Raw genomic sequence first — 27,305 nt, forward strand, 5'->3', positions numbered from 1 at the left:
GGGAATTACCTAGCAGTCTGCAGTACTAGTCTGCCTTCAAGCGGCTGGCCTCGCACTCCCAGACGCAGTCGTGTGCAGCACCCGCCAAATCCGGGTCCAGATAGAGTACACACAGGATGGGCGATATGAGTCCAGACCCATGCAAACATGCGGTTTGACTCCTTTGGCCGGCCATCGCGTTACCAACCTCCAACTGGCTCTCGACAGGCTTCCTTCTCTCTCGCCCCCCGGCCCCCTGCAATACCCTTGACTGGATGGGGCCTTTTGACAGTTCCATTTTTATCTCCACCTTTATCGATCCCGCACCACCATGTCTTCACTGCAATCCTGCATCTCAGATCGTGGACCAGCGTCGACTAGGTATGTATGTGCAGTACTCATTTCTACCCCAGTAGCCCATGTTTCGGTCCGACAGCGCTCTCCAACATGTGAGATTCTCGTCAGGCCATCTATCGAGTGTGCTTGTGCAACACGTGAGCAAATGCATACTCGCCGGCCGTGTGGGTGGTGTACGTGAACACTACATGAGGATTCACTGCCAAGCCTGTACCGGTGCTGTACGAAGAGGCCCCATTCTCAGAATGCTGTACATACTTTGGTGCACCCTGGAGGTTACTTGGGAGGATATTGTGCGACTCATTACTACGGGAGAGCCCATTCGGCCTTGGGCGGCAGTCGAATCTGCCCGACACGCGCAAGTCCTGGCAGATCATCAGAGGCTCGTATCGGGGTAGCTATGGGCAAGGTCGAAGCTTGAGGCCCACACGTGCTGCTGCGTCCGTGGAGGGGACGGGACGAACGGTGGAGCCCATGCAGACTTGTCAGCACCCACGTTGAGCTCGATCGCTACCACGCAGTCTAGCAGAAAAATAGATTCTACAATACCTCGGTGCTGGAGAGTCAATCCTAAGAGCCCTGGATAGGGCCCACAAACTCGTCCAAGAAGCATCCGGTTACCAAATCTGGGACATGGACTCGTGATGAGCCTGGTTTGTTGGACCCGAGCGTGGAGACACTTCAAACCCACGATTTGATACGTGTGTATCATCAGTGACTAGTACACCAACAATTCAAGCCAGACCAACCAACTATACTTACATGCGGCTAATGAAACCGTGCTGTCGAGGTACTGTAGCCATGTATTCTGCATCCATCCTATGACACCCTCACGGAAGGTTTACACCGTCGCCGCCAAGCCACTAGCGCGAAAAACTTCCCTTTCTGCCTGCACCTGTTTCCTCGTGAGCCTCCAATAACCGCAGCCGTGGACAACGAAGCCAGTACACGGAATTACAAAGCGATATCCAATCTCACCCTGATACTCCATCCGTCAGTAAGATATGCGTGCGCGTTTTGTCGATCCACTGGGACAGAATGTCTAACCTTTTCTTTCAGCTCGGTTAGACGTATACGTGCTTGCGAGTGCTGTACGGTAGATACAGGGGTCTGTCGTACACAGACTTTGAGCGCTGCTGGTGTTGTAGAGGGTAGTAGATTATATTCCTACAATGCAGGCAAGTTTTGTTGCCAATGTTTAATCATGTTGCTATGGATTTCTGTCTACAGGATTAAGACCATACATGAACAAAAGACACAAACACTATTCTTCCTTTTACCATTCATCCCCCAGAGTAGATTTCCTCCTTCTTCCACTCCCTATCATCACACCGTCTTGTTCTTTTCTACACTTTCCAGTTTAACAATCAAAATCATTCTTCACGTCACCATCACAGACAAACACCCCTCCATTTTCTAACTTCTACCCCCATCCAGATCAAAACCCCTCAATCCGCACTCCTCTCCAACCACGAACTCCTCCTCCACCTCCGCCAAGAAGAAGCAGAATACAGCGGCACAGATGGCATCCTCGATGAAAACGGCAGGTCGCGCAAACGAGCAAAGCCAGCCGGTCTCAACCACATGTTACGAGATGTACGTTTTCCCCCCCTCTTCCCTCACCAACTCCAACCAACATCAACATTCCCCAGGGCCTCACCTACCTCCAAACCCCAGACTACACCACCAGCCGCCTTGCGGACACACATCCCACCCGGCCCATGACCCTATACCGCGGCCCAAACTCGCTCTTCCGCGCCCTGGCGCCAAAATACCGTCTCAACAAGGCAGAGTATCTACAGCTATATAATCTACGGCCGAGCACGCAGGTCATGCTTGAACTTGTTATTGAAGAGGTAAGTGTTTTATTTGCATTGGATTATTATGGTTGTCGTCATCATCATCGTGATTATCATCGTCATCGTCACCCATCCCCCAACCACACACTCTACCCTTCTTCTTCTTCTTCTTCTTCTTCTTCTTCTTCTTCTTCTTCTTCTTCTTCTTCTTCTTCGCCAAGAAACATGCATACCAACACAGAAACGTACAGGCAGGCACACGGTTCACAGAGGACGAACTCCATGATATTCTCGCTATTACGCAGCACGTGTTTGACGAGGAAGAGGCGAATATCCCGCAAGGGGTAGAGGACATGAAGATGGACAAGATTTCAAACAAGTTGTTGGGCGCTAGTAAGAAGAGGAGGAAGGTGAGGAGGAAGGCCTGAGTTGGGAGGGATTATATGTTGGAGTGATTACATGTTGAAGTGATTACATGTTGGAGTGATTATATGTTTTCGATAACACACTTCATCATAACAAGGCTGCCTCAATCTCCCGGCCGCTCTTCTGGGGAGCTTTCTTTGCTGTAAAAGTTTCGTCGACGAGTGAGCTTGTGTACTCAGGACCTAAAACATCCTCTCCTGTCCGTATCACTCCGCGCTACATGTCAAGTCTGATTTACTCAACGAGCTATGGGGACGAACACATTCGAACAGCTGATTGTTTGTGTAATAGCAACTAGCGGGTATCCATCCCACGCATCCTCATCATGCAACTTAACAACGATGAAAATAACGATGTACACAAATGCCCCAATGCCATGCGCCACGCTCGCCCATGTGAAGCGAGTCCGAGTCCAGTAAACGCCAAGCCCATTTTGAACATACAGTAAATCTTCCACATACACCAAGAGCAAGCCTCTAGTCCTTGCTCTTCTTCTTCTTCTTCTTTTCTGCCTTGTCGCCCTCATCACCAGCTTTCCTCTTCTTGCTGCTGTCTTTGGCTTCCTTCTCTGCCTTCTTGGCTTCTTTAGCGGCCTTCTTTGCCTCCTTTGCCTTTCGTTTGGCTTCACGCTCGGCTTTGCGGGCCTTCTTGGCCTCCTTCGCTGCCTTCTTTGCCGCCTTGTCACCACCAGACTTGGCAACCTCTTGCTCTTCTGCATCGGAATCGGACTCCTCAGAACCGCTGTTCGCGTCGGCCATGGTCTCATCCTCATCGTCTTTGTCGACCTCTTGTACAAGCTTCTTGGAACTTGTGCCATTTACCTTGTCACTCTTCGATTTCTTAGCCGCGGGCTCGTCGCCAGTCAGACCATCGGCATCGGAATTGTACTTCCGTGCCTCCTTGACATCCCACTTGGTTTGTGAGCCGAGCGCGGTCTGGTTGGCGTTGGCCAGGCTCTTCAGCGGCTTTCCCTCGAGTGCCCTCAATCTCCTTTCGATGCCCAAGCGAGCATCGCGACCAAGCTGCGACTTCTCCTCTTCCGTTGGCTCGTTGGAAGTATCCTCAGAAGATACACCCCATGTGCTGAGAGCATCGACACGGAGACCGAGAGCGGATTTGGCGGCGAGCATGCGAGCAATTTTACCCTTGTTTTTACCAGTCGCCTGGCCAATGAGAGAAGCATGGTAGATGAGCTAGGCAATGATGTTAGTAGATGTCCTGAAGCAGAAGCAGAGTCAAACATACACCGTATTTAGGGGTATCGTGCTTGGTCTTGAGCGCACGGAACAGGGCCTTTTCGGCACCGAGAATCTGGATGGTTGAACCGGGGGACTTGGCGAGGTTCATGAGGGAACCTGCGTGAGCAATGAGGCGCGCACCGACAAGTTCGCCGACTAGCGCAGTCAGGTTGGGTGCAAGTGCCTGCATACGAGAGGAGAGGTAGTTGCCAAGGTTTTGGCGATGCCTGCAACAGATTAGCAAGGTGTGCAGAGCGGACAGAAGCAAATTGCGTACTCGGTGAGATCAACGACCTGCTCAGCTAGGGCACTTGTAGCCTCGAGATCCTCGTCGGTGATTTCAGTTCCCATGCTGATCTCTGCCGCAGCCTTGACGGCAGCCTCAATCTCCTCTGGCAGAATACCGGAAAGGTCGGTTTCGCGTGCGTTTGTGCGGAAGCCCATCTGGAGCACAACCTTGGAGTAGGCCAGGTTGTCGTTGAGAATCTTGGCCAGTTCGGGAAAGTGCCATCCATACCATTCCTTGACACGCATGGCATACGTGTTGAGCTGCTTGTCGAGGACGTCAAGGCTGGCAATGCTCTGAATGATCATGGTATCGACCTTGTCGGGCGAAAACTTGAGCTTGTGGCGGGAGAGCGAATGCGCAAGACCCAGGCGGGTCGAGTCCATCTCGGCGGGAATAAGGTCAGGGATGAGTGAGGTCATGTGCTCGCGGATGGCACGGTAGACATCCTGGGTGGAGGAGTCGGAGATGGGCTTGAGCGACAAGCCAGGGATATGGGCAATGGCATTTGCGAGCTTGGGGTCGGCGACAGCCACTGCAGGAGATTAGCTGCCACCCGTGAAAATGATGAGAGAGGGGAAAGGAAGAAGAGAGAAGGCAATGGTTTCAAGCAATTGATCAGGGAAGAGGGGGGCCGTCGGCGCGGCGCAAGCACAAGCACGTACATGAAGCCTTGGTCTCGTCTTTGAGCTCCTGGAGCAAGTTGGACAGCATAGGGCTGACCTTGCCGTCGGTCAAAGCAGCGGCTTCGTTGAGCGCTGTGACGGCATTCTCAAACTTCTGGAAGCGCTTGAGCTTCAGCGAGTCGACAACGGCCGAGACATCTTTGGTGAGCTCGTCGCCCTTTGAAAGCAGCTTCTTATCCTTCGATTTGAAGAGGGCATAGCCCGCGCTGCAGAGAATGTGTTAGCTCTTTTGAAGGCGCATGCGTGGTAAGAGCTCGAGCAAGCAAGCCAGCAGCCCGTACCTCGTTTCGGACAGGATAAACAGGCCCATGGTTGCAGCTGCTGGGTTTTGTCCAGAAAAAGAGGGCGAGAGAGGGCGAGAGGGGAAATACAAGGGTATCGACTGCCCGTTGGTGCGTGTAGTGGAAAGTCGCAACGGGGTGAATGTGCGCAATGCCTGCCGTTGTGGGAGCTTCAAAAGTTGCGAACTTTTTCCATTTTCCTGCCAAGACGCCAAGACGCCAGTCCCAAAGGTGCACAAGCGGCCTGCATCCCCGGGAACTACCAGAACCGGTGTTAACTCTCTTGTGCCTGAAATTCAGGTCATGCCACAGCAAGGACACAGCAGATGGCCGACTAATTCACCAGCAAACAGCCACTGGACTGCGACATAGTATGCTATTGCTATCGTAGCATAGACTTGTGCTTGGGCTTGTTCCTGTCTGTAGGCTTGCTCGCCCAGGCTCACCAGGTCCACACTCTTTGCACCACCAGCACCTTTCTTCTTCACTCTGCTGTCCAACTAGCAGCCACCGCCCAATGGGCTTGATAGCGAATCGAACTGCGCAATGAAGCACACGCCCTGCCTTCATCACAACTTACTGTGGCTTCTTCCTCTCTTCTCTCTAACCAACCAGAGTACCTTTTTCCCCATCATCCCGCCATGTCAACCTCGACCGGCGGCGAGCGCAAGGTCTCTGGGCCACTCGGTCGCTCTGCCCGACCACGCATCGCAGACCTGGGATCCACGCCCGAGACACCGCGCACGCCACTGCTACGCTCCTTCTCCTCCACCTTTGGCTCGCCTGGTGGCAGCTTCCGCACCGAAGACGAGTATGTGGCCATTGAAGTGGGTGCCCGTTTTGTGCGTGGTGGCTTTCCAGGCGAAAGCAGCCCGCGATGCACCCTCTCGTTTGGGCCCGACTCGCAGCGCAGAGTAGGCGACTACAGGCAATGGGACCCCGAGTATGTCCACAAGAGGCCGCGGCGGAAAAGAGGACAGGCCTGGGGCCAGGACCATGAGCTCTACCGCATGCATCTGCCCTCGGCCGACCTGGGCCTTGTCGAAGACAAGTTCGAGCGGGCGATGCGAGAAGCTCACAACAAATACTTCCTGCTCGACACCAAGCCCCGCCGCATCCTGCTTGCCATGCCATCACGCACGCCGCACCCGCTTCTGGCCACCATGCTCGATGTCCTCTTCACGAGCTTCCAAGCCCCGAGCGTCACCCTCATGTCCAACCCCGTGCTCTGTACCGTTGCCGCCGGCTTACGTTCTGCCCTCGTCATTGACATCGGCTGGGCAGAGACCGTCGTCACCGCCGTGTGCGAGTTTCGCGAAGTGCTCGAGCGCCGTACGGTCCGCGCAGGCAGGATGCTCAGTGAACGCATGGCCAAGTTACTCAACGCTCACCTCGACGAGGATGCGGAGCCGGGCGCGCCAAGAGCAGACGTCTCATTTGAGGAAGCCGAGGAGGTGCTCACCCGTGTAGCTTGGTGCAAATCTCGCCCGAGATCGAATCGTCGTACAGTCTACTTTCCTGCACGTGAAGCGCCTGTACTGGAAGAGTTTGAGGATGCAATCGAGTCACCGCCGCCAACGGTCACCATACCCTTTCCCAAACACACACCGCCGACTGAACTCAGAGTGCCATTTGCCTCGTTGGCCCAGCCAGCCGAAGATGCTCTGTTCGCGTCTGACATGGCTCTCAGTGAGTTTGATGACGAAGATCTTCCACTCCACCATCTGGTCTATCGAACCCTCGTCCAACTCCCCATTGATGTACGACGACTATGCATGTCCCGCTTGGTCATCACAGGCGGCGTATCCAACCTGCCGGGTCTCAAGACGCGGATCCTCAAAGAGCTCGAGGCTCTGGCCCAGCTGAATAGTTGGAACCCTGTAAAAAACTACGGCACCGCCAGCGCCCGTCATGAAGAAAAGCTGCGTGCGCAACGAGATGCTTTTGAGCTGCGTCAACAAGAGGGAGGGCATGCTTGTCCTCCAACGGATTCGAACGCTGCATCACAGGCTACACCTGCAGGGTTCCACTCGCCGGACGAGGATGCCATTGATCTGAAACTCGCGAACCTCACTCTGAAGAACGGCCCTCCCTCGATGTGCTCTGCTGGCGGTATGATTCGGGGTGTGGAAAGTCTCGGGGCTTGGGCAGGTGCAAGTCTTGTAGCACAGCAGCGAATCAAGGGCATTGTAGAGATTGAGCGTGAGCGATATCTCAAAGATGGTTTGCAGGGATCTTCAAGAGAAAAGGAAGTCTCGGTGGTTGCGCAGAGGCAGAGTATGGGCGCTGGACTTGCGGCCAAGGGTAACGAGAGGGCGAGCTGGACGTTGGGCATATGGGCCTGAGAGCTGTACAATGCATGTAGCTGTTTTTGTACATTGCATAAGCCAGCATTTGCTCAGCGCGCGACTCGTTTTATGTGTCGATTAAGATCAGATCCAAATGCTCTTGTTCAAGTTGATGGAATCTTTAGAATAAGGTTATTTTAAACTAGATGTTTGCAACCCACGCTGCCATGTCTTGCGACACCTTGACAATCCATCTACTATGCATACATACAAGTGCATTGACAAGCCATCCTCCCCTACCTCATAACCCTTGCACACTTTCTTGCATTCAGCAACCATCATCCAAACTCCCTACCCATGATCCCACAAACCCACAACCTCGCCAACCCACACAAAAACCCTCCACAAACAAAAAACACCGCAGCGTACACCACCTCATTCAACCTCCCGCCTCTCATCGCAATCGAAACATCTCCACCTTGTGCGGGCCTTGCTGTCCCCGATAAGGGCATCTCTAGATAATTATCTGTCCGTTACCATGGCAAATACATGACCTCGCACATCCCTTTCCAACCCCCTCCAATCACTCCAACACCACTGTAATACCACTCCAATACAACTACAACACCACCCCGCTCTTCCCAATCATCACGCTATTAATGTAAAGCTACAAAGCGAGTGCTATATGATACATCATCCACGCAAGCCCTGGCTTCAATGTTTTTTTTTTTAAAAAAGGCCTCAGGGTCCGCGTTCCCTGGGGATGAAGTGCATTATGTGGGTGAAGTACAAGTAGCTCGAGACTGAGAATGGAGAGAGCTGGTTGGGTTGGGTTTAGTTCCTGACCAGGACTTTACCTTTTGACTTTAATTCTTGACTTTGACTCCGAGTCTAATGCACAACCACAAACCACAAACCACAAACCACAAACCACAAACCACAAACCACAAACCACAGTATTTCAGGGCTATGCGATCCCAAACTTAAACGGAAAAAGGGATACTTGATACTTCATACCTAATACTACCCCTAATTATCGCGAACCAAATCCCCCTTGCAGAACGTGCAATATTACAGTGGACAAGGGGGAAAAACTTCACATCACTGCCATGTCTCCCTGTCCAACGCGAAAAAGCTCGGATGACTACATACACGTCGACGGGGTGATTATTAGAAGAAGCGCATGATTATAAAGAGACACGACCACTCCTCTGTTGCACTTCGGTTCGCTGTAACCTGCCACAGCTGCAAACCCCCCTCCCCTCATCGCTCATGCCCTAAAAGAAAAAAGGTATCCAAGAAAGAAGAAAGAAGATTTTCCGTCAAGTCTGTCGGGCGCTTGTCCTCCTGGAAAATAAAGGTACGCTGCATCAAAGAAGTAAAATCATTACGCTTTAATAAGTTATCCGCTCGTCAAAGACGGGTGCTTCCCTGGCCTTGCCATCGTCAACACCCTTCCAGTACACCTTTCCCTTTTCGTTGAAAACCGCCTGTTCATCCGTAATCTCGAGGCCGGGAACGGCCTTGCGCGTCTCCCTAATCTCGCGCTCGCTGATGCCCATGTCGTCGTGCACGATCCAAATGACGGGTGTCGGGCTCGTGACGGACGGGTTGAAATAGGCGCGCTTTGCGATTTCTTCGGGTAGAGGTTCCTGGGGCGTGTGGTAGAATCGATCGAGGGATGCAGACAAGTGTTGGATAGAATGCGATTCCGGGTTGAAGAGTTTGCGGAGGAAAGCGGGCATTTTTGATGGCCGAGGGGCGTGAGAGGAGACGGCTCCTTCGGTTGGTTGCGTCTTCTCTGTGTTCAGTCCGTCCTCGTGATGGCCGTTTAGGGGCGCGGGATTGCCGTAGGCAAGGCGTGCCTCTTCGTGCTCGAGCGCTTTCTTCATCGTGAGCTGGAAAACGACGGTCAGGGCCAGTATGATACACATAATGGCCAAAGGACCAGCGGCATAAGGGCTCTCTGCCGTGGAAATAGCAAACAATCCAATGAGGCAGAGTTCAGAGAGGTAGACGCCAGTGAGAAGCTGGCGGAGGGCCTTTTGGTACGCCTCGCCTTTGGTGTCAATATCGGTCTCGTAAACATAGAGGAAGTTGTAACGGAAAGCAATGTAGATGAGGGTAAAACCGACAGTGGCGAAACCGAGGATCAGAGGAGCGATACCAGAGTAAGTAATGGCAATGACACCCAAGTTGATCCACTTGGGAAACTCGGAACCCCATGCAGGTGCCGACAGCTTCGTCAACTTCTCGAATATCTTGCGTGGGGTTTTGCCGGGGAGAATACGGCCAAGCAGAACGACTACGACGAAGCCACCAATGTTCAGGAGGGTGCCAGCAGCAGACGAGAGACCCAGCAGGATGAAGTAGCTGATGTAGAAGTTGGAGGCCTTGGGCAAGTTCATTGCGAGAAGGCTGAGGACCATGCCCGGGTTCTTGAGCACATCATCGATGACAGACACAATAGCGCTGGACATTGTAGCGACCAGGAAGACTTGAACGACCTGGAAGGCAAAGTACCAGCTCTGAGTCTTGAGTTCGATCTGGCTGTATGTGACTTTACACAATTAGTACCGTACCCAGTAGGCCTGTAGTTTTGTTTTAGCAACTCACCATAACCAGCCAATTTCGCCATCAGACGACAGACAATGGGCACCAATGCCATCAAAACTGCAAGCATAACAGCAGGCAGCAGACCGGTAATCACACCGAGAATGACTTGTGGAATGTCCAAGATCCATCGCAGCCAGGGGAACCGATCGGCCAAGTAATTGACGTTGGAGACTAGACCGACAAACGCGACGGGAACCGCGAAGAAGATGATCATGACGGTAATAAAAGCGGTAGCTGCGAACCAGCGAGCCATGTGTTCGGCGGGCTTGATGCGTAGATTACCCCACACAACCTCTTGAGGCATGACGCCGAGCTGGCGGGCCTGTAGCTTGTCGTTCGGCTTGGTCTTGCGCTTCTGCATCATCTGCCAGGCGTCCTGTGCATTCCTCTGTGTCGCGAATTCGAGAAAGACGGCTCCGACAAGATCGCCTTGGCCATTCCAGTGCTTGCCCTGCTCTGCAGTAACCTTGGGGAGAATCTCAGCCAGGTGCGAGCGGCCATATTCAATCGTGTCGACCTTCTTTCCAATGAGGAACTTGAGCTTGTGCGTTGGACGCTTCTTGGGATTGATCCATTTGCTACCGTCGGCCACCTCTGCCGCCACAAAGTGCTTCTTGCCCTTGTCAGCCTTGAGTCTTTCCTTGTTGGCATCGGTAGAGAGCTGGACCAGTGCCGTTTCCAGCTTGAGAGCAGTGTCATCACGGTCCTCGACTAGCTTGTCGAGTTCTTTAGTGTTGGAAGCCACCCACGCATGCTTGACGCCTGGAAACATCTCGAAGAGGGCAGTCTGGCTCAGCGTGGTCGGTACATTTGTGAAGAGAATGGTGCGCGAGGACAAACGACTGGCACCCCATGGCGATTGACGGTACGCCTGTCGCAGATTGACAACATAGAAGGACTCGCGGGCGACGATGACGAGGATGAGGCTGAGAAAGATGAAAGAGACCAAGGCATGGGCGTAGTAGCGATTGACGTTTTTACCCTCGGCCCTGATGTTACTCATGGAGAGCAGGTCGAGCTGCTGTTGGCCCGCGCCACCGGTAGCATTGATCGGAAAAAGGACGGGCCAAGTGATCAGACAGCCAAGGAAACTGATGACGATGAGGACCTTGAAGAAGCGGACAAACAGATAACCGTCAATGGACTGGTGGTCCAGAATGTACTCGTCCTTGAGGTTTTTGAAGTCCTTGATCCATTTGAAGAAGCCCCCGCTCGGGGCTGGGGTCTGGCGCTGCTCTCCCAAATGGTTGAGGTAGGTTCGAGGTGCATAGACTCTGCGAAAGTACTTGCGCGCAATGATGAAGGCGGTGACAAAGGCACCAGCAAGAATGGCAGTCGGGACCAGGGTCGAGATCATGCCCGAAAGCGAATTCGACGAATTTTCACTGGCATTGCCTTGTTGTCCACCCTGTGTTGGTCAGCATGTGAACCGTTGCCATGCTACGGCGAGGGCGAGGGCGAGGGCGAGCGCCAGCACGCTGCCCGCGCTGGCGCATGATCAGGACGATTGAGGACGACTGACGACCGACGGCGACGGCTACCAATACTACTTACTGTGGACGACATGCTGGGCGATTGAGGACGTCCAAGGCCCGGGTGAATGGACGAGGAGGATGCGCAAACAAAAGAAGGGGTTGCTTGGTAGAAAGTACCCAAAGTAGAAGCGGGCTGTCTGTGGATACAAGTAAAGCTGGCGGCTAGTCGTCTCCCTTTTCCTCCTTAAGATTGGTAGATATGACGTCGTGCACGGATGCTGCAAAACCAGCGAGGCAAAGAACAAGCCACGGCGCGCTTAGATTCACCTTGCGGCCCTTTTTCATGCCATCTGGGCCTCTTGCCGAGCCGCATGGCGAGCATGGCAACAACCCCCCCCCCCCAGCCTCATTGGGCGACGTAGTGTACCATACATGGCACTCCTCATGGCTCTAGGGCTGGAGGATAGGGCTGTGGAGACTGGAGAGAGGCTGGTGGGTACCTCGTACTACTGAGTGTGGACGGGGTCGGTGGCTGGCTGGGCTGTCTGCTCAGAATCTTTTCTCATCCCTGGTGAGCTCTCGAGATGCGACTGTCTACCTTGTACCTACTCTACTGGATGCGTCTGTCTGGATGTGTGACAAGGGACAACGGGATGGGCGCAAAAGCGAGCTTCTGATTCGCAGTCGCGGCCAGGTGCAAGTCAAATCTGGGTCGATGGGAGATTGCCAAGTGCCAGTTCTGCGGTTGATCGACCACGAGCGGTGACAATGACGGCGATGGTGACAATGACGGCGATGGTGACAATGACGGCGATGGTGACAATGACGGCGATGGTGACAATGACGGCGATGGTGACAATGACGGCGATGGTGACAATGACGGCGATGGTGACAGTGGACAACCAAGGACAGAACATTGCGTCGGCGAATGCATGTTGGGCACGCAGCCATTCCAGCAAGACACTTTGCCGTTGTAATGAGCAGACAAGGCCTGGATCGACATGGACACCATCACCGTGTGTTTAGAGAACGCTACACGACACTGTACTGGTGCATGGATACGGACACACACACACACACACAGACAGGAGTACAGCAGATGGATGGCTGAGATAGCAGTCGTGCCTGGTCACCTGACGAGGGCTACAGAGGAGAAGGTTGGTGGAGTGCTTGTCGTACCATGTATGCCATGTAGAGTAGGCTGTATACCAACTCTAGGTAGCACCTACATGCCGTACTCTACATGCATTGCATAGCACAAGGCGTCGGGGGCTTTGCGTGATTGGAGCCTACTTGCACTCTAGATGGCAGCCCCGTCTGTACTCGGACTACGGTAGTGATAGCATGGCACAGTATAGGTATGGTGTGCATGTACCAGTGCAGGTACTAGGCCGCTTCAACACACAGAACAAGGGGACTGCCAGCTCACGAAGCGTCAGCCACTGCTTTTCGTCTATCTGCAAATCGGTACAAGGAGATCGCCGTGACGATGGATGATGGATGATCTTTGGGGGAGATGTGGCCCGGTCGAAGCATGGACCCGTTCAGTCTGGCTTGTAATTTTCCTCTTCTTCTTCTACTACGGAGTACTTCTTTTCGCTCTTGTAGTCGGCAAGCCACAGTGGCTGAGGAACTCTCTCCAATTCCAATTCCAATTCCAATTCCACCTACCAAGTCCTCCACAAGTCACGGCCACAATCTGCTAGATACCGGTACACTCATGCACATGCGCCCTCTGCCTACAACACACCAAACTCTACGACTCTTTTCAGCTGGCCATGCCCGTACGCTACTATGCAGACTAGTCACTGCACACTGTCGCCTGAACGAGTGCGTTGTTCCTCAAAGTCAAAAATGCACAGCCACACCCCGCAGCCAGCAGACCATGGCCCCCAGATTCCAGCTGCTGCAGAGACAGACGCTCGCGCTTTGGTGGGCAAACGTACCTTGGACAGGACATGATTTGATTGGGAGCCGCCGAGCCATACGCTGTACATCCTGTAGTGCTCCCCTCGACCGTTCCTCACGTCCTAGGAAGTGCAAAGAGTGTAGCTCTACGCAAATTAGCCCGAGCCCGCCCAAGTGATTCGGTCCTTCCTCGTCCTCATCTGCCTACAACCAGACCTCAGCCAAGTATATAGCAACTCCATGGCCCTGCCTGGACAGACTTGTTCTACGCTTCTGCCAAAACACACATCCACCACACATCCACCACTATTGATCCTGTTTGGCAGCACTGCAGTAAGTACAGAAACGACTGCAATCTGTACCAATCCACTTTCCTCTCTCGCCATGACTGATCTTTCCACGCAGAGAAATCACCCCCTTTGGGCTGGAACATTCAAACGGATACTGAGATACTGGCTTATACTTTCCGGGATACAGCGGCGACGTCTTCCTAGTTCAAACGACTCATATAGTAGGCCAGGGCGGACACTTCTGACTCACGGCACGCAACTGCGCGACTCAACCCTCATTTTCGCCTTGTGACAATGACAAGCCAGGGGCTCGACGCAACTCCGCGCGATACCGGTAGTACAGTCCACCGCAAAATCGCTCTCAATTTCCGACAGTACAAGCAAGCCATACGCATCCAAGCAACTCGAAAGCGACTGACGTAGATGCCTGGCTCAATCGAAGCTGGGAAGAGAGCGGTTTTGAGCGAATTCGAGGAGGGGTGCAAAGGTATATATCTCGACTTCTCGCCCCTCCTCCAGAAGATGGGCCTGGCGCTGGCACTCGCCACGCCGCGTTAGCGCACGACTGAGCCGCCCGAACGAACATCAGATGGCCAGCCATAGTGCACCTGCAAGCCATCAGCGGCTATCACCAAGGAGTACGGAGTCTGCATTCTCAAATCTCAGGCCAGCTTCAGCGTAATTAGTACGAGGAGCCTTGTTTGCCCCATGGGTAACACGGCGACCACCTCGAATCAAGATAGCGCTGTATTCACACCACGCATAAACGTTGCGGGACGAATGTTTGAACTTGACGACATCCGCGAAAAAGAGTGTTCTCCATGTGGAGCACATGCGCAATGCATTCGCCACCGCTTCATCCCGAGTCGAAACGACAGGTGCACAGACCGGCAATCTCCACCCAGAAATCGTTTCATGGAACGACATGTGGGAAACGGAAAAACTCGCCCCACCAGGCAACCAACTCTGAGTCTCTCCCCCTTTTCCTTTCCGACGATTCGAAGCGAAAGCACTCGCACAACAACGAGGAAGACGAGTAGGCAATCATGGCCTACCTGAGCACAATGGCCACAAATAGGTCCTCCAAGGCATCGTGACTAGAGCGTAGATGCGATCGCAGGCCAAGTGCCTCTTCCCTTCAAGGCGCTGCTACCTACTTGTCTCCCCTAGACCTTTTCTTTTAGGCGCTCGATTCCCAAGACAGCTTTCATCCGTCTTGGAAGTTTCATATTCCCGATTGTGGCTCCAACTGTCATTCGTCAGTTCCTCCATTTGTCGAACTCCGACGCCAGGACTGTGCATCGAAGCCAACACCTACAAATCTCCCATGACCATTTTTCATCATATTATTCTGGGTCGGAGGATCGTGGCCAGCCTCAAAATGAACGTTTGGTGGCAACTAGTTGGCGCCACTCTCCTCGAACGGACATTAGCGCTTGCTGAATCGTCCAGACAGATGACAGATGCTTGGCATCAACCCATCCACCAGGGTTTCAACATGTCAGTCCAGTACTAGATCGTATTGTATTGGCAATGAGCCGTGTATGCGGCGCAAGTATAAGAGCATCTGCCTGACCCGGCTTTCAAAGGGCATCAAGCTTGAGGCTGACATTCATTTTCACACGCTCTTTGGCATACACTCACTTTTGTTGATTCTTTTCTTCATCCAACCATCATTCATTCTCCCCATCTTCATAGATACATTCTTGACTAGCCAACCAACCAATCAAACGATCAAACAAACACTATCGTCACCATGAAGACCACCGCTGCTTTCGTTTTGGCCGCTGCCAACCTCGTTGCTGGACACGCCACCTTCCAGAGCTTCGTCATCGACGGAAAGAACCAGGGCCACCACTTTGCTGTCCAAACCCCCTCGAACGGAAACAACCCGATCAAGGATGTGACATCCACCGCCATGATTTGCAATGGTGGAAAGCCCACCGCAGACCAGGTCGAAGTGGCTGCTGGTTCCTCTGTCGGCATGCAATGGTTAGTCTTTCGATCCAGCGCGCGACGCAAAAGAAAAACAAAGCTGACCACTGTACAGGCACCACAATGATGACGGCAAAGGCAAGCCCCAAGCTCCCCCTGCTTTCCTTGGTGGATATTACTGACTTCTTCTAGACACCTTCCCTACCGGCGACTCTGACGAGCCAATCGCCGCTTCGCACAATGGTCCTGTCATGGTCTACATGGCACCGGCTGAGAGCAAGGGCGAGGGCGCTGTCTGGACCAAGATCTGGGAGGAGGGTCTCACTGACGGACAGTGGGCTGTCGAAAAATTCATTCAGAACAAGGGTCTCATCACCGTCGACATCCCCAACTTGAAGGCGGGCGACTACTGGATCCGCTCTGAGATCATTGGTCTCCACGAGGCCGGCAGCGAAGGTGGCGCCCAATTCTACAATGGCTGCGGTCAGATCAAGGTCACCGGCTCTGGATCTGTCTCTCTCCCTGCCACTGGCGCCGACATGACCAAGACCTACTCCCCCACCCACCCCGGCGTCTTGTTCAACCTGTACAACAACCCCACCAGCTACGAGATCCCCGGCCCCAAGGTCTGGGACGGCGCCTCGTCCGGAAGCGCCCCTGCTCCTAGCACCCCATCCCAGGCCCCTGCCACGCCTGTCTCTTCCACCACTCCCTCCAAGTCTGCCGCACCCGTCGCTAGCCCCGTTGCCACCCCAGTCGAGGAGGCCGAACCCGTCACCCCTACTCCTGCCCCCTCTGCTGCTCCTGCTCCCGCCCTTGGCAACGGCTCCGGCTCCGGCTCCGGCTCCGCTCTCCCGGAGACCTTCACCATTGACCAGTTCATCAGCTGGCTCAAGTCCAACACTGGCAGCTCTGGTCGCCGCGCCCGCCGCGCCCACCCCCGTGCTTTCCGGGTGTAAGCACGACAGTCGTCGCTTCAACATGTCACGACCAGATGTCTCTTGTGATTAACCACCTTGCATGACCAGGCGTCACGGCGGCTCTTCATTGTTGGCTGGCTTTTCAGAAGTATCTTCTTCTTGAACGGGAATGAACTCTTTTGCTTTCTTCGAGCTGCGAGGTCAGCGCTTCATTCATGTAAATATCGATAGTTTTGTCAATGTGGGAATCAGACGGTATTTCCATACAAAAGAAAACTTCACGCTGTGGAATGCGATGTGCATGTCTTGATATTGTTGACTCTTCAAAGCTACACTTTGTGATGTTTCGTTTCTTTTCCTTTGTTTCTTGTTCTCCTCGCCAAAAAATACACCCACCTCGAAGCCCTCTCTTCCTCTTCCTCTCCCACCCATCCTCACCACCAACACCCCGTCTCTCCCATCCCCCCATCAAACCAAACTCTCCCCTTCACCCACCCCCCATCTCACCCTAACAGCCCTGCACATCCCCCATCCCCACCACTGTACACGAGACCCAGACGCGCTTAGATCTCGCCTGTATATCTTTTTTTTTGCGGGAATAAGGAGTGTAGAGGTCGTGATTGTGCGTGTACTGCGCCATTTGATGCGGGATTATTCCGGCTTGGGGAGGGGAGAGGGATGGTGGGGTGAGAGTGTTTGTGGTGTGGGGAGTTGTGGGAGTTTATTTTATTTCTGATTGTGGTATTAAGGCATGTTTCTTGTTGGAGCATATGTCGTTGTCATGAGTGGTGATGAGGAAGGTCTTGTTGAACGAGTGGTTGTGTGGCGGGCTTGAGAAATGACGAATCAATTTATGACTGGGTAGCCTGCAAGTGTGCTTGAATTTATATCGCAAAGGGAGAGCTGCGTATGGACACTGGATACTGGTATACTGTTTGATAATGAATGCTCGTCGACTGTTATGGTGAATGCTCGAGTGGGTAGTACAAGTGCAAGCAGGCCATCATCGCCACGCTTACCTATGACGGGGAGAATTGTCGAGCCCACGACGCCGTCCAAGCCGAAGAAGCCGAGAGCGCGCAGGTAGAAAGAGCTGAAGATCGCGGCGACTACTGCTAACGAGAAAGATGGAAATGGGGCTGAATGGTGTAGGTTGGATGCACCCCTGGCTGAGGTGTGGTGAGAGAATGCTTGCTCCCGCCAAGCCAGACAGCCTGGCCTGCAGACATCCATTCGGAGACATACGGTACGATACTTTTGCCCGCAAACTGTCCTTCATTTCTCCCCAGCACCCAATCCAAAGAAAACTTCACCACACCCACATAACTGGCTACCAGATCAGCTTCCCAGAGTCCACAGTTGTCCTAAAAAAACGCGTCCATCATGTCTGGCAAGATCGTGTCCGTGACGTCATCCTCACACTTCACCCAACTGCTTTCGCAATCCACCTACACCGTAGTCGACTTTTACGCCGACTGGTGCGGGCCCTGTAAAGCGATTGCGCCCGTCTTCCAGAACCTTGCAGAGAAAGAGACAAGGCCAGGAAAGCTGCAGTTCGTCAAGGTCGACGTCGACGCGCAGCAAGACGTCGCGCGCAAATATGGCGTCTCTGCGTAAGCAAGCCCAACAACTCGTTCGCACAAGCGCCAGGGTAGGAGAGGTTACTAACCAGCACGCATAATAGTATGCCCACCTTCCTCGTCATCAAGTCTTCCTCTGTTGTCGATACCATCCGCGGCGCCAACCCCTCTGCCCTCACCGCCGCCGTGCGCAAAGCTGCCAACGATGCGACCGGCCCTGGCGCCTCAGCTGCTGTATTTCAAACCAAGGGACGAACGCTTGGCTCTGCGTCAGAACCTAGCCGGCCGGTGAATGAGAGCCCGTTTGCTGGGCTGCAGCGTCTTGTGGTGGGCAATGGAGGGCTCAGCGATATTGTCGTGCGTTTCGTTGCGCTGTACGTCATCAGCTTGTTTGCGTTTGATGCGTTCAAGGCGGCTGAAGAGAGCGCGTTCAATATCAAGGCGAAGAGGTGAAGTGCAGACGAGTGTGTTGTGGTCAGTCGAGATTGGTATGCTATAAGCGATGCAGATATTCATGCTTGGAGTTCTTGGGACAATGAATCAAGAGTCACCACACATCCGCTTCAACTACGTGTTATCCACTGGTACTTGTCCCCATTTTTGCAGCAAGAAGGTTTTACTTATGCACTTAGGTACTACGCAAATTACGTCGTGTACCGCCAGCTGCAAGATCAAGATTATAGAAAGCAGGTGAACCCTGTCAAGTAAAATGACATAACCTCGACATTTCCGAGTATACGAGCTGTAACTGTCGACGTTCAACGCGACATCGTCACTTATCTAATTGCGGTCGTATACCACCACGACTGGTCTCGCCTTAGCGACTTCCGGCTCTCGTATACCAAAAAAAAATCCAATACTATGACCTCCTAATCAGAGCTCGAACATTATAACCCAAATGCCTATTCCGCTAGCAGACGCAGGTACGGTAGATGTGTCTCCTCCTTAGCACTTGAGCCGTGGCGGGCGCCATGACCGTCTCTGTTAGTGTTGTCAGGCTACTCTGTAATCGCCCCTTTGTAGGATTAGTTGATTCTAGCGTCCCGTGCAATGCGCAATCGCGGACCAAGACCGGGTTCTGACACCTGAGATGTGCGAATTTTAGGATCAAGTGTTAGGCTTAGTAGGTATGCGCAAAACAACACGAGTCTTTCTATGCGACTGGAAACGGCCCATGGAGTGTATAGACGTGAGTAGAACCGTGTTTCAAGTAAAGGTACTTACTGTGTTAGGTACGTGGCAGCCTTGTTGAGTGTAAGACACTAAATTCTCACTGCTCAACTCTAGCAATCATGACGCTCCGTGCGCCACGTCTCCCTTTATTCATGTCATTTAAAAGGCTTACTCGCTTCCCGCCACTGCACTCCTTCTCATCCCCAAACAGCTTTCCTCGACACACATGTTGAATTGTTGCGATCGAGCGCAAGATGCTGTTGAAAGCCAACCTGCAAAGCCGACCCTGGGCCGTGGTTGCACTCGCCACCGCGACAGCATTCTGTCTTTTCCTCATCTTTTACACCACCATCCCTTTGACTGACTTGTCCAACCGACCGATCAAGCCATGGGCTACTGAAGCTCAGCCCGCACCGGAAACGATACCTGACCTTGCGATTGCAACCTTCCTCACTGGCCAGGCACAAGACGACACGTATTTCAACGCGACCAAGTTGCTCGCATACCAATTTCTCCACGACCCGCCCACCAAGATTACGAATCCAAACATATCCTTTATTGTATTATGTGGGAATAAGCTGCCGGAAGAAAAGAGAGAGGTTCTTCGAAAGATGGGTGTTGTAGTCATTAGCGTAGACGACGTGAAACGACCGGAATGGATACACGTGGGGACAGAGCGTTGGAGCGAGCAATTCACCAAGCTGCGCCTATTCGAAAGGACTGAATACAAGCGCATCCTCTACATTGATGCTGACTACCTCATCGTACATCCAATGGACGGCATCTTCAACAATACCATCGTTCAGCACTTGTCGTCGCCGCTTCTGGACCGGAAGGGCGAAATTCACGACGACGAAGGCCCACTGCCAAACAAGTTTTTATTTGCCGCAAGAATCGATAACGGCGGTGTTGGAGGCGAAAAACACGACGTGCCTCCGCCGAATGCAAATTACTTAAACGCGGGCTTCATACTCCTTGCGCCGGACAAGGCCATGTACGAGCACCTGGTGACGGTCATGCAAATCGAGAACCGCTATCGCACCACGCTCATGGAACAGGACATGCTCAATTACGTCTTCCGCCGTGAGGGACCATTGCCCTGGCGCGAACTCGATTGGAAATGGAGTGCAAATTTTGTAAACGAGAAAGACATTGAGTTTGGGGTGCACAGTCTGCACGGCAAGTTTTGGTGGGAAGGTCCGGAATACGCGCGTAAGCTATGGCGCAGCACATTGGACAAGATGGAGCAGTTTGTGGAGACTCTATGAGGCTCGGCATGATGTATTCAGGCGCAATCATCTGCTTCCTTGTTCTTAGCAACACCCGCAACCACTTGTGGAATTACCTCATCTGTCCAACGTCCTCGAAGTTGCGCCGCGCACTCCCTACCCTTTTCTTTGGGAACGGACGTCCAGTCCTCGGAGCAATCGGAAGTGGTTGATCGAGGGCGGGCAACAAGCTGTGCGAACTTCATCCGCCAGGCACCGCCCTGTTGTACTCGTCCCACCATATTGCATCCATCTTCCATGCAGGTCTTGCTATAATCAGCCTGCCTTGTACATGTACCCCAAGAAAAAGCTTGAAAAAAGCGCCTCAAAACACCAACTTGACATGATCGTTTCCTGCCTTGCCTCCTTACCTGGAATCCACCACGCAGGCTGAAACCCATCTCCTCGTCATGTCACGGCGCACGACCAAGGTTGCCGGGTCAAGCAATGGGTACACGTACACACACAGACAAGCCCCCAACGCTTCCCCATCCACTCTCCACCTCGAAGCCCACCATCATGCATGTCCCTGCACAAGCAAGCATACCACGAGATAGCAGTACTAGCAATGCATCAAAGCGCACCCCAGCCTCTAGGCCTGACAGCTTCATCGGTACGGGACTGTCTGTAGATCTCGCAGACTACCTATATCAGTCCCACAGCATATTCTACACACTACACACTTGTTTCTGTGCAGCCGCCCTTGCACCTTCCCCAGGCGCACACAGCCACCCCGGTATTTGCGCAAAAGACAAGAGACAACAGACGGTCGGTGTAGTTGTCGTATCGGAACTGCGCGGGTTCGGGGAGCTTGGATGTCCATGTAGGCCGGTTTTGTGTTTGCGGGTTCGGGGAAGCAATCTTGATCTTGGTCTTGATCTTGGGCTTGGGCTTGAGCTTGGTTTGTTGTCATTGGTGGCGGTGGGCTATACCTACAGCTGGTGAAGTGTGCGTGCGGTAGGGCTGAAGTTTTGTGTTTACCGAATGTTAGCACCACGAGTTGGTAGTTCCTATGTTAGCACTCCTATCATGGAGGATATAACTACACAACTACACTGCATCATCCTCATCATCCCTCTTGTTTATTTACTCTCCACATGCTCCTTCATTCAAGACTTATTCCTTGCCTCGAAAGATTCAGACAGGGAGGGAGACAGCCGAACTAACAGACTCGGGTATACACCCGTGATAACATAAGCGTCTGTATGTGGATGACTTGCTGTCTTTTCCTATTTTGCTCCCTGCGGTGGGATCTTGGAGATGGGGATGTGGCATGGTAATGATAGTAAGGAAGAGGGCTTGCTTGCTTGGTTGGATTTTTTAATTACACATGCACGCACACATACATACAGGAGAGAGCGCGACACTGAACCATACCATCCCATCACCCCCTCTCCACCCCACCTCTCCACAAACAAAAACTACCCGCACAACCAAAAAACTCCTACTCTCCACATACACTCCACCAGCCATCCGTCCGCTAAACCCGCCAGCCAAAAGAACCCACGTACAAGCCCGTCATGGAATCACACAAACCACTCTTCCCCCCTCACCCCAAATCCCCCACGCCGCCTAACCCTAACCTCCACCCCCACCGAAAACCCCCCTGCCTTCCTCGTACCGCTCACCGAGCCCGCAGCACTACCACCACTGCTCCGCGACCCCTGCACATACCGCACCAGCGCCTCCCGAGTCCCAGAAGCGATGTCTGATTGTGTGCCGTCTGCGAACCGCCCTTGGGTGAGTCCCTGTGTGCCGAGACGCGGATGCACGTGCAGATGGAGATGCAGGTCGCGGAGGATGCTGGTGTGGGCTGTGTCGGCGGGGGTGGGAGGGGAGTGTGGGGTGCGGTCTGTGAACCAGGGGGGTGGGAAGGGTTGGGAGGGTGGGGTGCGGTTTGTGAACCAGGGGGGGGGTAAGGGTTGGGAGTTTGTGTAGGGTGGTGGGTGGGTGGAGGGTGTTGAGCGTGTAGAGGGTGTTGAGCGTGTGGACGGTGTTGGGCGTATGGAGAGTGTTGGGCGTAAAAGGAGCGAGGTGTTGTTGGGGTAGTGGTCGCGGTGGTAGCGTGGTGATTGTGATGGTGGCATCTTGGTCTTGTTGGTCTTGTTGGTACGGGTTGTAGTTTTGTGGATTGTGTGGAATAAAAGTGGTCTTGTGGTTAGAGTAAAAGATTAGAGGCGTGCGATGGTCTTCATATATCCAAGATGGTTGATGAGTGTTTGATGCGTGACTCAGCTGAAAAAAGGGGGTTTGCTCATGTCATTGTGAGATCTGGGGAATGTCCTGATGATTGTATAAATGTCTTACATCCGAACAGACGGACGGACAAACGAAAAACGATAGAGTGAGGAAACGGAATTACAAGACAGCGCGGGCATGTCAGACGAATGTAGGCGTGCAAACTGTAGCATGGCGTATAGTATGCCATGTCAAACCCGGACGATTCCGCGTTGATTACAGTCGAGATGATTGAAGAGGAAGCAGCGAGCGTGTGAAGGAGCATGCACAAACAAGGCACGTGGAAAAGAGGAAAAAGGGGGGTATATAACTTGTGGATATCTACAATTTGGCCCTCCGCTGCAAATACAGCCTCACACCGATAGCCGCTGCATCACGTTAGTAAAATGGAGTCATCGTCTGTGTTGTGATGGAGAGAAAGGGGATAAAGACATACCAATAGCGACGGCGAGGCCCTTGGCGCCTACCCACCGCAACAGCCAGCCACTCCAGCTCAACTTTGTGCGGCCCTCGCGGTCAAAGTTGGGCTTCACATTGTTCATGGCCGCGAATTTCTTCTGTTTCTTGGGCGTGTAGGGCGGGTAACGAACATCGAGGAGGCTCTCGAGCCAGGCCGGGGTGGTGGTGACGGACCGGCGATGGGTAAAGACATCGAACGAGGCCTTGCCGCGGTAGGCGCCCTGGCCAGAGGAGCCGACGCCGCCAAAGGCAAGCGTGGGGATGGAGGCGTGGAAGAAGCCGTCGTTGAGGGAGGCGCCGCCCGAACGGGTCTGGTCGAGGATCTGGGCCATTTCCTTGCGGTTGCCAAAGGCGTAGGTGCCGAGCGGGGTGTCGTGGACCTCGTTGGCCAGCTTGATGGCCTCGTCGAGGTTGTCGACGGGGAGGTAGGGGATCAGGGGCCCGAAGCTCTCGTCGCTGACGAGGCTATCGTTGATGCTGTCGACCTCGACGACCGTGGGCTCAATGAAGAGCTCGGCCTCGTCCATGGTGCCGCCGATGACGATGCGACCGTGGGTGGCGTCGAGCATGGCCTTGATGCGCTGGAACTGGCGCTGGTTGACAATGCGGCCATAGTCGGGCGAGTTACGGGGGCCCTGGGGGTAGAATTCGGCCAGCGCGTTCTTGAGCTCGCGCACAAAGTCGGGTACGAGGGCGCGGTCGATGAAGACGCAGTTCTGGCTGACGCAGACCTGGCCGGCGTTGAGCGTCTTCGCCCAGAGCAGGCGGCGGGCGGCTAGGCGGGCGTCTGCATGCTTTGTGATGATGGCGGGGTTGCGGCCGCCCAGCTCGAGTGTGAGCGGCGTCAGTGTCTCGGCCGCCTTCTTCGCGATGATCTTGCCGACGTTGGCTGAGCCCGTGTAGAAGATGGTGTCCCACCGCTGGTCGAGCAACGCTGTCGTTTCCGGCACGGCGCCCTGGACGCAGGCGTAGCAGCTGCCATCGAGGGACTCGCGCATGATCTTGGCCATGACGACGGCCGCATGGGGCGCCGCCTCCGAGGGCTTGATGACGGCGGTGCAGCCCGCTGCGATGGCGCCAATCAAGGGCCCAATTGTCAGCTGGATGGGGAAGTTGAAGGCTCCGATGATGAGGGCAGCACCCAGCGGCTCCTTGCGAATGCGCGGGCCCACCAGCCGGTTCGTCAGCGGAATGTCGGCTGGCTTCTCGTCCTGGGCGAAGCGGGTGAGGTTGTCGGCCATCCACACGCAGTCGTTCATGCACCAGGAGAACTCGGTCAGGTATGTCTCGAACTCTGCCTTGCCCAGGTCACGCTTGCACGCTTCGATGACGAGCGCCTCATTGTCCTTGAAGCCCCAGTACAGCTTGCGCAGCTGTCGGATGCGGAACTCGAGCGGCCGCGTCTTGTGCGCAAGGAAGCTGGCCCGAACAGTTGCACATGTCGAAGCAATGTCCTCGAGGGGGGTATGCTCAAAGGGTGGAATTGTGGTGGTGGTGGTGGTGGTGGTATCGGCCATTTTCCTTATTCCTTGCAGGTCGGTATGCCTATCGATCGGTGTTTATGTATGAATTGGCTTTTCTTTTTCCACTTTGGATTATTCTCTCATTTCCTTTGGCCTCTTTTTTTCTCTATTTGTTGATTTGTTTGTTTGTTATCTCAGTGCGTGCGAGTAGCGTCAGTCGTCGGAGAGCCACAAGAAGCAGCAGCAGCAGCAGCAGAAGAAGAAGAAGAAGAAGAGGTGAAAAGGAGACGAGAACCAACAACTCATCCCGTGTCCATGTCGTTCAAACTGCTCCTCAACGTGACATGTGCGCTTGTTCCCCGGCCGGACCCCCTTCAGTCTGCGTGCCTCGGCCCTCAAGACAAATGCCATGTTGCCCCACACCCCCTCGGCCTTGGCACAAACCCTCTCCAACACGCCCTAGGCTCACACTCATAACCCTGCAGCCTGCGTACACTGTAAACACTTGGTTGATCAACATCATGAATTCGCACTGCTCAATAATTCAGTCGGAACATGTACTGCCAAGTCCCCAATTGCCTTTGAAATTCCGCCATGAGGCATCATCTATGCCGGACCGTGAATCTATCATTTCAAGCTTGCTTCATAACCCCCCCTTTCCCCTATATCTTACACCTGAATGGAACAATACAAAGATGACCCCTCACCCTCGCCCTCTCAATCAAATCGTACATGGCAAACAAAATACTCCGTTGACAGAAACGAAGCGCGTAAAGAATTGCTGCACAGACACCCAAAGAACAGGCGCCATGCTGATGCGTAGAAACAAGCATTGTCTAGTTGAACAAAAACACTCCATGCCGCTTCACTAGTTTCCGAACAACGCCATGCCTATACCAGGGATCAACCGCTCGCAGTTCTCCAAAAAAAAAAATAGGCCGACTCAATGAGAGAAGTAAAAAAAAAGAGTCTGGTACTAACATCAAATCCCCCACTCACTCCAACCACGACCCAGCATCTTCTCAAGCATGGTGATGACGCCATTCAAAAGTTCGCCAAGACCTCCACTCGCACTGCTCGACCACGACTCTGTACTCTCCTCGAGACAAACGCCACGCAGCCGCATCTTGACCCAGAGAAGCAAGCTTAAACACCCCATCTGACATCGGACAAGGTCGCTGGCTGTCCACTTTTGGGAGGCGGCATGCTGATAATCCGTCAGCGCGGACGCGAGAAACGCCATGCTTTGCGTGGCGATATCATCATGCGACAGCAGACATATGTCATCGTGCGCCATTTGTGATGGCGGCGAGATGGGTGTCCCGACCATGGATCCTAGGGTTGGCTGCGAGGCGGCGTGAATCGCGAGAGGCGACTGCGCGAGAGAGGGGTGCAGCAACGGCGATGGGCTACCTGATACAGTAGGAGAGTTGCTGGATGCGAGTGGCTGCTGGATATAGCATGGCGTTTGTAGGCGCTGAGGGACAACTTCTTTGAACCGGGTAGTAGCTGCCGCTGTGACTGCCCACAACACTAGAGCAGCGAAGAAAATGCCCAAATCGGTCCCGATTTCGGGCTTCATCGGACTCTGTGCTTCTCTCAGTGCCGCTTCCAGAATAGTAACAGAAAGCCTCAATGCTTCTTTGATGGGAGCAGCATGCCCGAGCGTGCTGTCGGTCGCCCATAGCTGCACCAACCATGCCCGCACCGTCGTCCGTAGTAGGCCAAACGCCTGAAGAGACGATACTCTTTCAGAAAAAATCCAGGATTCGCCTGGGATGGCCAATAAGGCACGGATAGGGGTGACATGTACCAGCTTAGCTGTCAAGTGTTGGCGCACGATTCCTGGGGACGCATCCAGATGACACTCTAGATCAAAAGTTGGGGGACCAAGAGCGTACGGGGCGCCCATATCGAAACAATTATAGTATGCTGCCAGTAACATGGAAGACTGAAAAGTGTCCAGTGGTCTCGAAATCACATCTGGGCTGATCTCGTAAACGTACAAGGGGGCTGCGGGATAAACTTGCTGGGCTAGCTTCCATTCGTACGTAGAGTCCGCGTCCCATATCTCAATTGGGACAGGAAATGGAAGGTCGTACCCGCTGGCCTGTATCAGGGATGGCTTAGGTTCGCGTGCAAGAAGTAAGGCTTGTTGGGACTCGAGAATGTAGCAAGCCTGAAGCAAACGTCGCGAACCAGTGAGCTCAACCCAATGCGCCCACTGGTCAGAAGTAGCATCGTCGCTCTTTGGAGGAGAAGCCAATTTGGCAATAAATGAATTCATATGCTGAAAGTCCAGGAAAGACTAAGAGGATTAGCTCGCATGGCAGTACAGGTCGGACATCTGCCTTACCTTTTGATACACCTTTTCAAAATGGGCAGATAGTACCTTGGCGGATCGACGGGATCGGAACTGTGATAGGTACTCAATAAGGAATATGGCTTGGTAGTCCATTAGTCTTTCCGGCTCCATCATAGTGACCTGTCCCCTCTGCTCACAATTAGCCTTTTTTCGGTTACACATCTGCTAGCGCACCCACCCGTCCAAGCAGTTTCAGGCATCGATCGTGCAAATTCCTTGACCTTCGCCTGACGCTCCCATCGATGGAGTACTGACCACCGATTGCAATCATGGCT

General features: G+C 53.5%; 13 protein-coding genes across 13 annotated transcripts; 7 read left to right on the top strand and 6 right to left on the bottom strand.

Annotated features, from left to right (window-relative positions):
* Positions 1-310: 310 nt before the first annotated feature.
* IAQ61_003069 (uncharacterized protein) lies at positions 311-1,404 on the top strand (the record flags this gene model as incomplete). Its single annotated transcript, XM_066095822.1, has 4 exons — positions 311-364; positions 735-820; positions 1,204-1,333; positions 1,396-1,404. 4 exons carry the CDS (start codon positions 311-313, stop codon positions 1,402-1,404), a joined length of 279 nt encoding a protein of 92 aa, XP_065954067.1.
* Positions 1,405-1,508: 104 nt separating this feature from the next.
* On the top strand, positions 1,509-2,563 carry IAQ61_003070 (uncharacterized protein; the record flags this gene model as incomplete). The annotated part of the gene is made up of 4 exons (XM_066095823.1): positions 1,509-1,514; positions 1,774-1,932; positions 1,989-2,192; positions 2,387-2,563. The coding sequence occupies 4 exons, from the start codon at positions 1,509-1,511 to the stop codon at positions 2,561-2,563; spliced, it is 546 nt and encodes a 181-aa protein (XP_065954068.1).
* Positions 2,564-3,037: 474 nt separating this feature from the next.
* Positions 3,038-5,081, bottom strand: NOP58 (Nucleolar protein 58; the record flags this gene model as incomplete). The annotated part of the gene is made up of 5 exons (XM_003844682.1): positions 3,038-3,754; positions 3,807-4,026; positions 4,077-4,620; positions 4,751-4,977; positions 5,053-5,081. 5 exons carry the CDS (start codon positions 5,079-5,081, stop codon positions 3,038-3,040), a joined length of 1,737 nt encoding a protein of 578 aa, XP_003844730.1.
* Positions 5,082-5,693: 612 nt separating this feature from the next.
* On the top strand, positions 5,694-7,397 carry IAQ61_003072 (uncharacterized protein; the record flags this gene model as incomplete). Its single annotated transcript, XM_003844683.1, has 1 exon — positions 5,694-7,397. The coding sequence occupies one exon, from the start codon at positions 5,694-5,696 to the stop codon at positions 7,395-7,397; it is 1,704 nt and encodes a 567-aa protein (XP_003844731.1).
* Positions 7,398-8,273: 876 nt separating this feature from the next.
* Positions 8,274-11,522, bottom strand: IAQ61_003073 (uncharacterized protein; the record flags this gene model as incomplete). Its single annotated transcript, XM_003844684.2, has 3 exons — positions 8,274-9,900; positions 9,957-11,364; positions 11,511-11,522. The coding sequence occupies 3 exons, from the start codon at positions 11,520-11,522 to the stop codon at positions 8,735-8,737; spliced, it is 2,586 nt and encodes an 861-aa protein (XP_003844732.1). The 3' UTR covers positions 8,274-8,734.
* A 610-nt stretch (positions 11,523-12,132) lies between these two features.
* Positions 12,133-12,348, bottom strand: IAQ61_003074 (uncharacterized protein; the record flags this gene model as incomplete). The annotated part of the gene is made up of 1 exon (XM_003844685.2): positions 12,133-12,348. The coding sequence occupies one exon, from the start codon at positions 12,346-12,348 to the stop codon at positions 12,133-12,135; it is 216 nt and encodes a 71-aa protein (XP_003844733.2).
* Positions 12,349-13,285: 937 nt separating this feature from the next.
* On the top strand, positions 13,286-13,833 carry IAQ61_003075 (uncharacterized protein; the record flags this gene model as incomplete). Its single annotated transcript, XM_066095824.1, has 3 exons — positions 13,286-13,363; positions 13,573-13,672; positions 13,745-13,833. 3 exons carry the CDS (start codon positions 13,286-13,288, stop codon positions 13,831-13,833), a joined length of 267 nt encoding a protein of 88 aa, XP_065954069.1.
* A 414-nt stretch (positions 13,834-14,247) lies between these two features.
* Positions 14,248-14,556, bottom strand: IAQ61_003076 (uncharacterized protein; the record flags this gene model as incomplete). Its single annotated transcript, XM_066095825.1, has 1 exon — positions 14,248-14,556. The coding sequence occupies one exon, from the start codon at positions 14,554-14,556 to the stop codon at positions 14,248-14,250; it is 309 nt and encodes a 102-aa protein (XP_065954070.1).
* Positions 14,557-15,385: 829 nt separating this feature from the next.
* Positions 15,386-16,523, top strand: IAQ61_003077 (uncharacterized protein; the record flags this gene model as incomplete). The annotated part of the gene is made up of 3 exons (XM_003844687.2): positions 15,386-15,621; positions 15,680-15,702; positions 15,757-16,523. The coding sequence occupies 3 exons, from the start codon at positions 15,386-15,388 to the stop codon at positions 16,521-16,523; spliced, it is 1,026 nt and encodes a 341-aa protein (XP_003844735.2).
* Positions 16,524-17,627: 1,104 nt separating this feature from the next.
* Positions 17,628-18,517, top strand: IAQ61_003078 (uncharacterized protein; the record flags this gene model as incomplete). The annotated part of the gene is made up of 2 exons (XM_003844690.2): positions 17,628-18,097; positions 18,169-18,517. The coding sequence occupies exons 1-2, from the start codon at positions 17,868-17,870 to the stop codon at positions 18,515-18,517; spliced, it is 579 nt and encodes a 192-aa protein (XP_003844738.1). The 5' UTR covers positions 17,628-17,867.
* A 974-nt stretch (positions 18,518-19,491) lies between these two features.
* Positions 19,492-20,505, top strand: IAQ61_003079 (uncharacterized protein; the record flags this gene model as incomplete). Its single annotated transcript, XM_003844692.2, has 1 exon — positions 19,492-20,505. The coding sequence occupies one exon, from the start codon at positions 19,492-19,494 to the stop codon at positions 20,503-20,505; it is 1,014 nt and encodes a 337-aa protein (XP_003844740.2).
* A 2,559-nt stretch (positions 20,506-23,064) lies between these two features.
* Positions 23,065-24,719, bottom strand: IAQ61_003080 (uncharacterized protein; the record flags this gene model as incomplete). Its single annotated transcript, XM_003844695.2, has 2 exons — positions 23,065-23,111; positions 23,180-24,719. The coding sequence occupies 2 exons, from the start codon at positions 24,717-24,719 to the stop codon at positions 23,065-23,067; spliced, it is 1,587 nt and encodes a 528-aa protein (XP_003844743.2).
* Positions 24,720-25,647: 928 nt separating this feature from the next.
* IAQ61_003081 (uncharacterized protein) lies at positions 25,648-27,301 on the bottom strand (the record flags this gene model as incomplete). Its single annotated transcript, XM_066095826.1, has 3 exons — positions 25,648-26,973; positions 27,022-27,159; positions 27,209-27,301. The coding sequence occupies 3 exons, from the start codon at positions 27,299-27,301 to the stop codon at positions 25,648-25,650; spliced, it is 1,557 nt and encodes a 518-aa protein (XP_065954071.1).
* Positions 27,302-27,305: the final 4 nt, after the last annotated feature.

The sequence above is a fragment of the Plenodomus lingam genome (genome assembly GCF_022343315.1).
Source record: "Plenodomus lingam strain CAN1 chromosome Unknown contig_17, whole genome shotgun sequence".
NCBI lineage: Eukaryota > Fungi > Ascomycota > Dothideomycetes > Pleosporales > Leptosphaeriaceae > Plenodomus > Plenodomus lingam.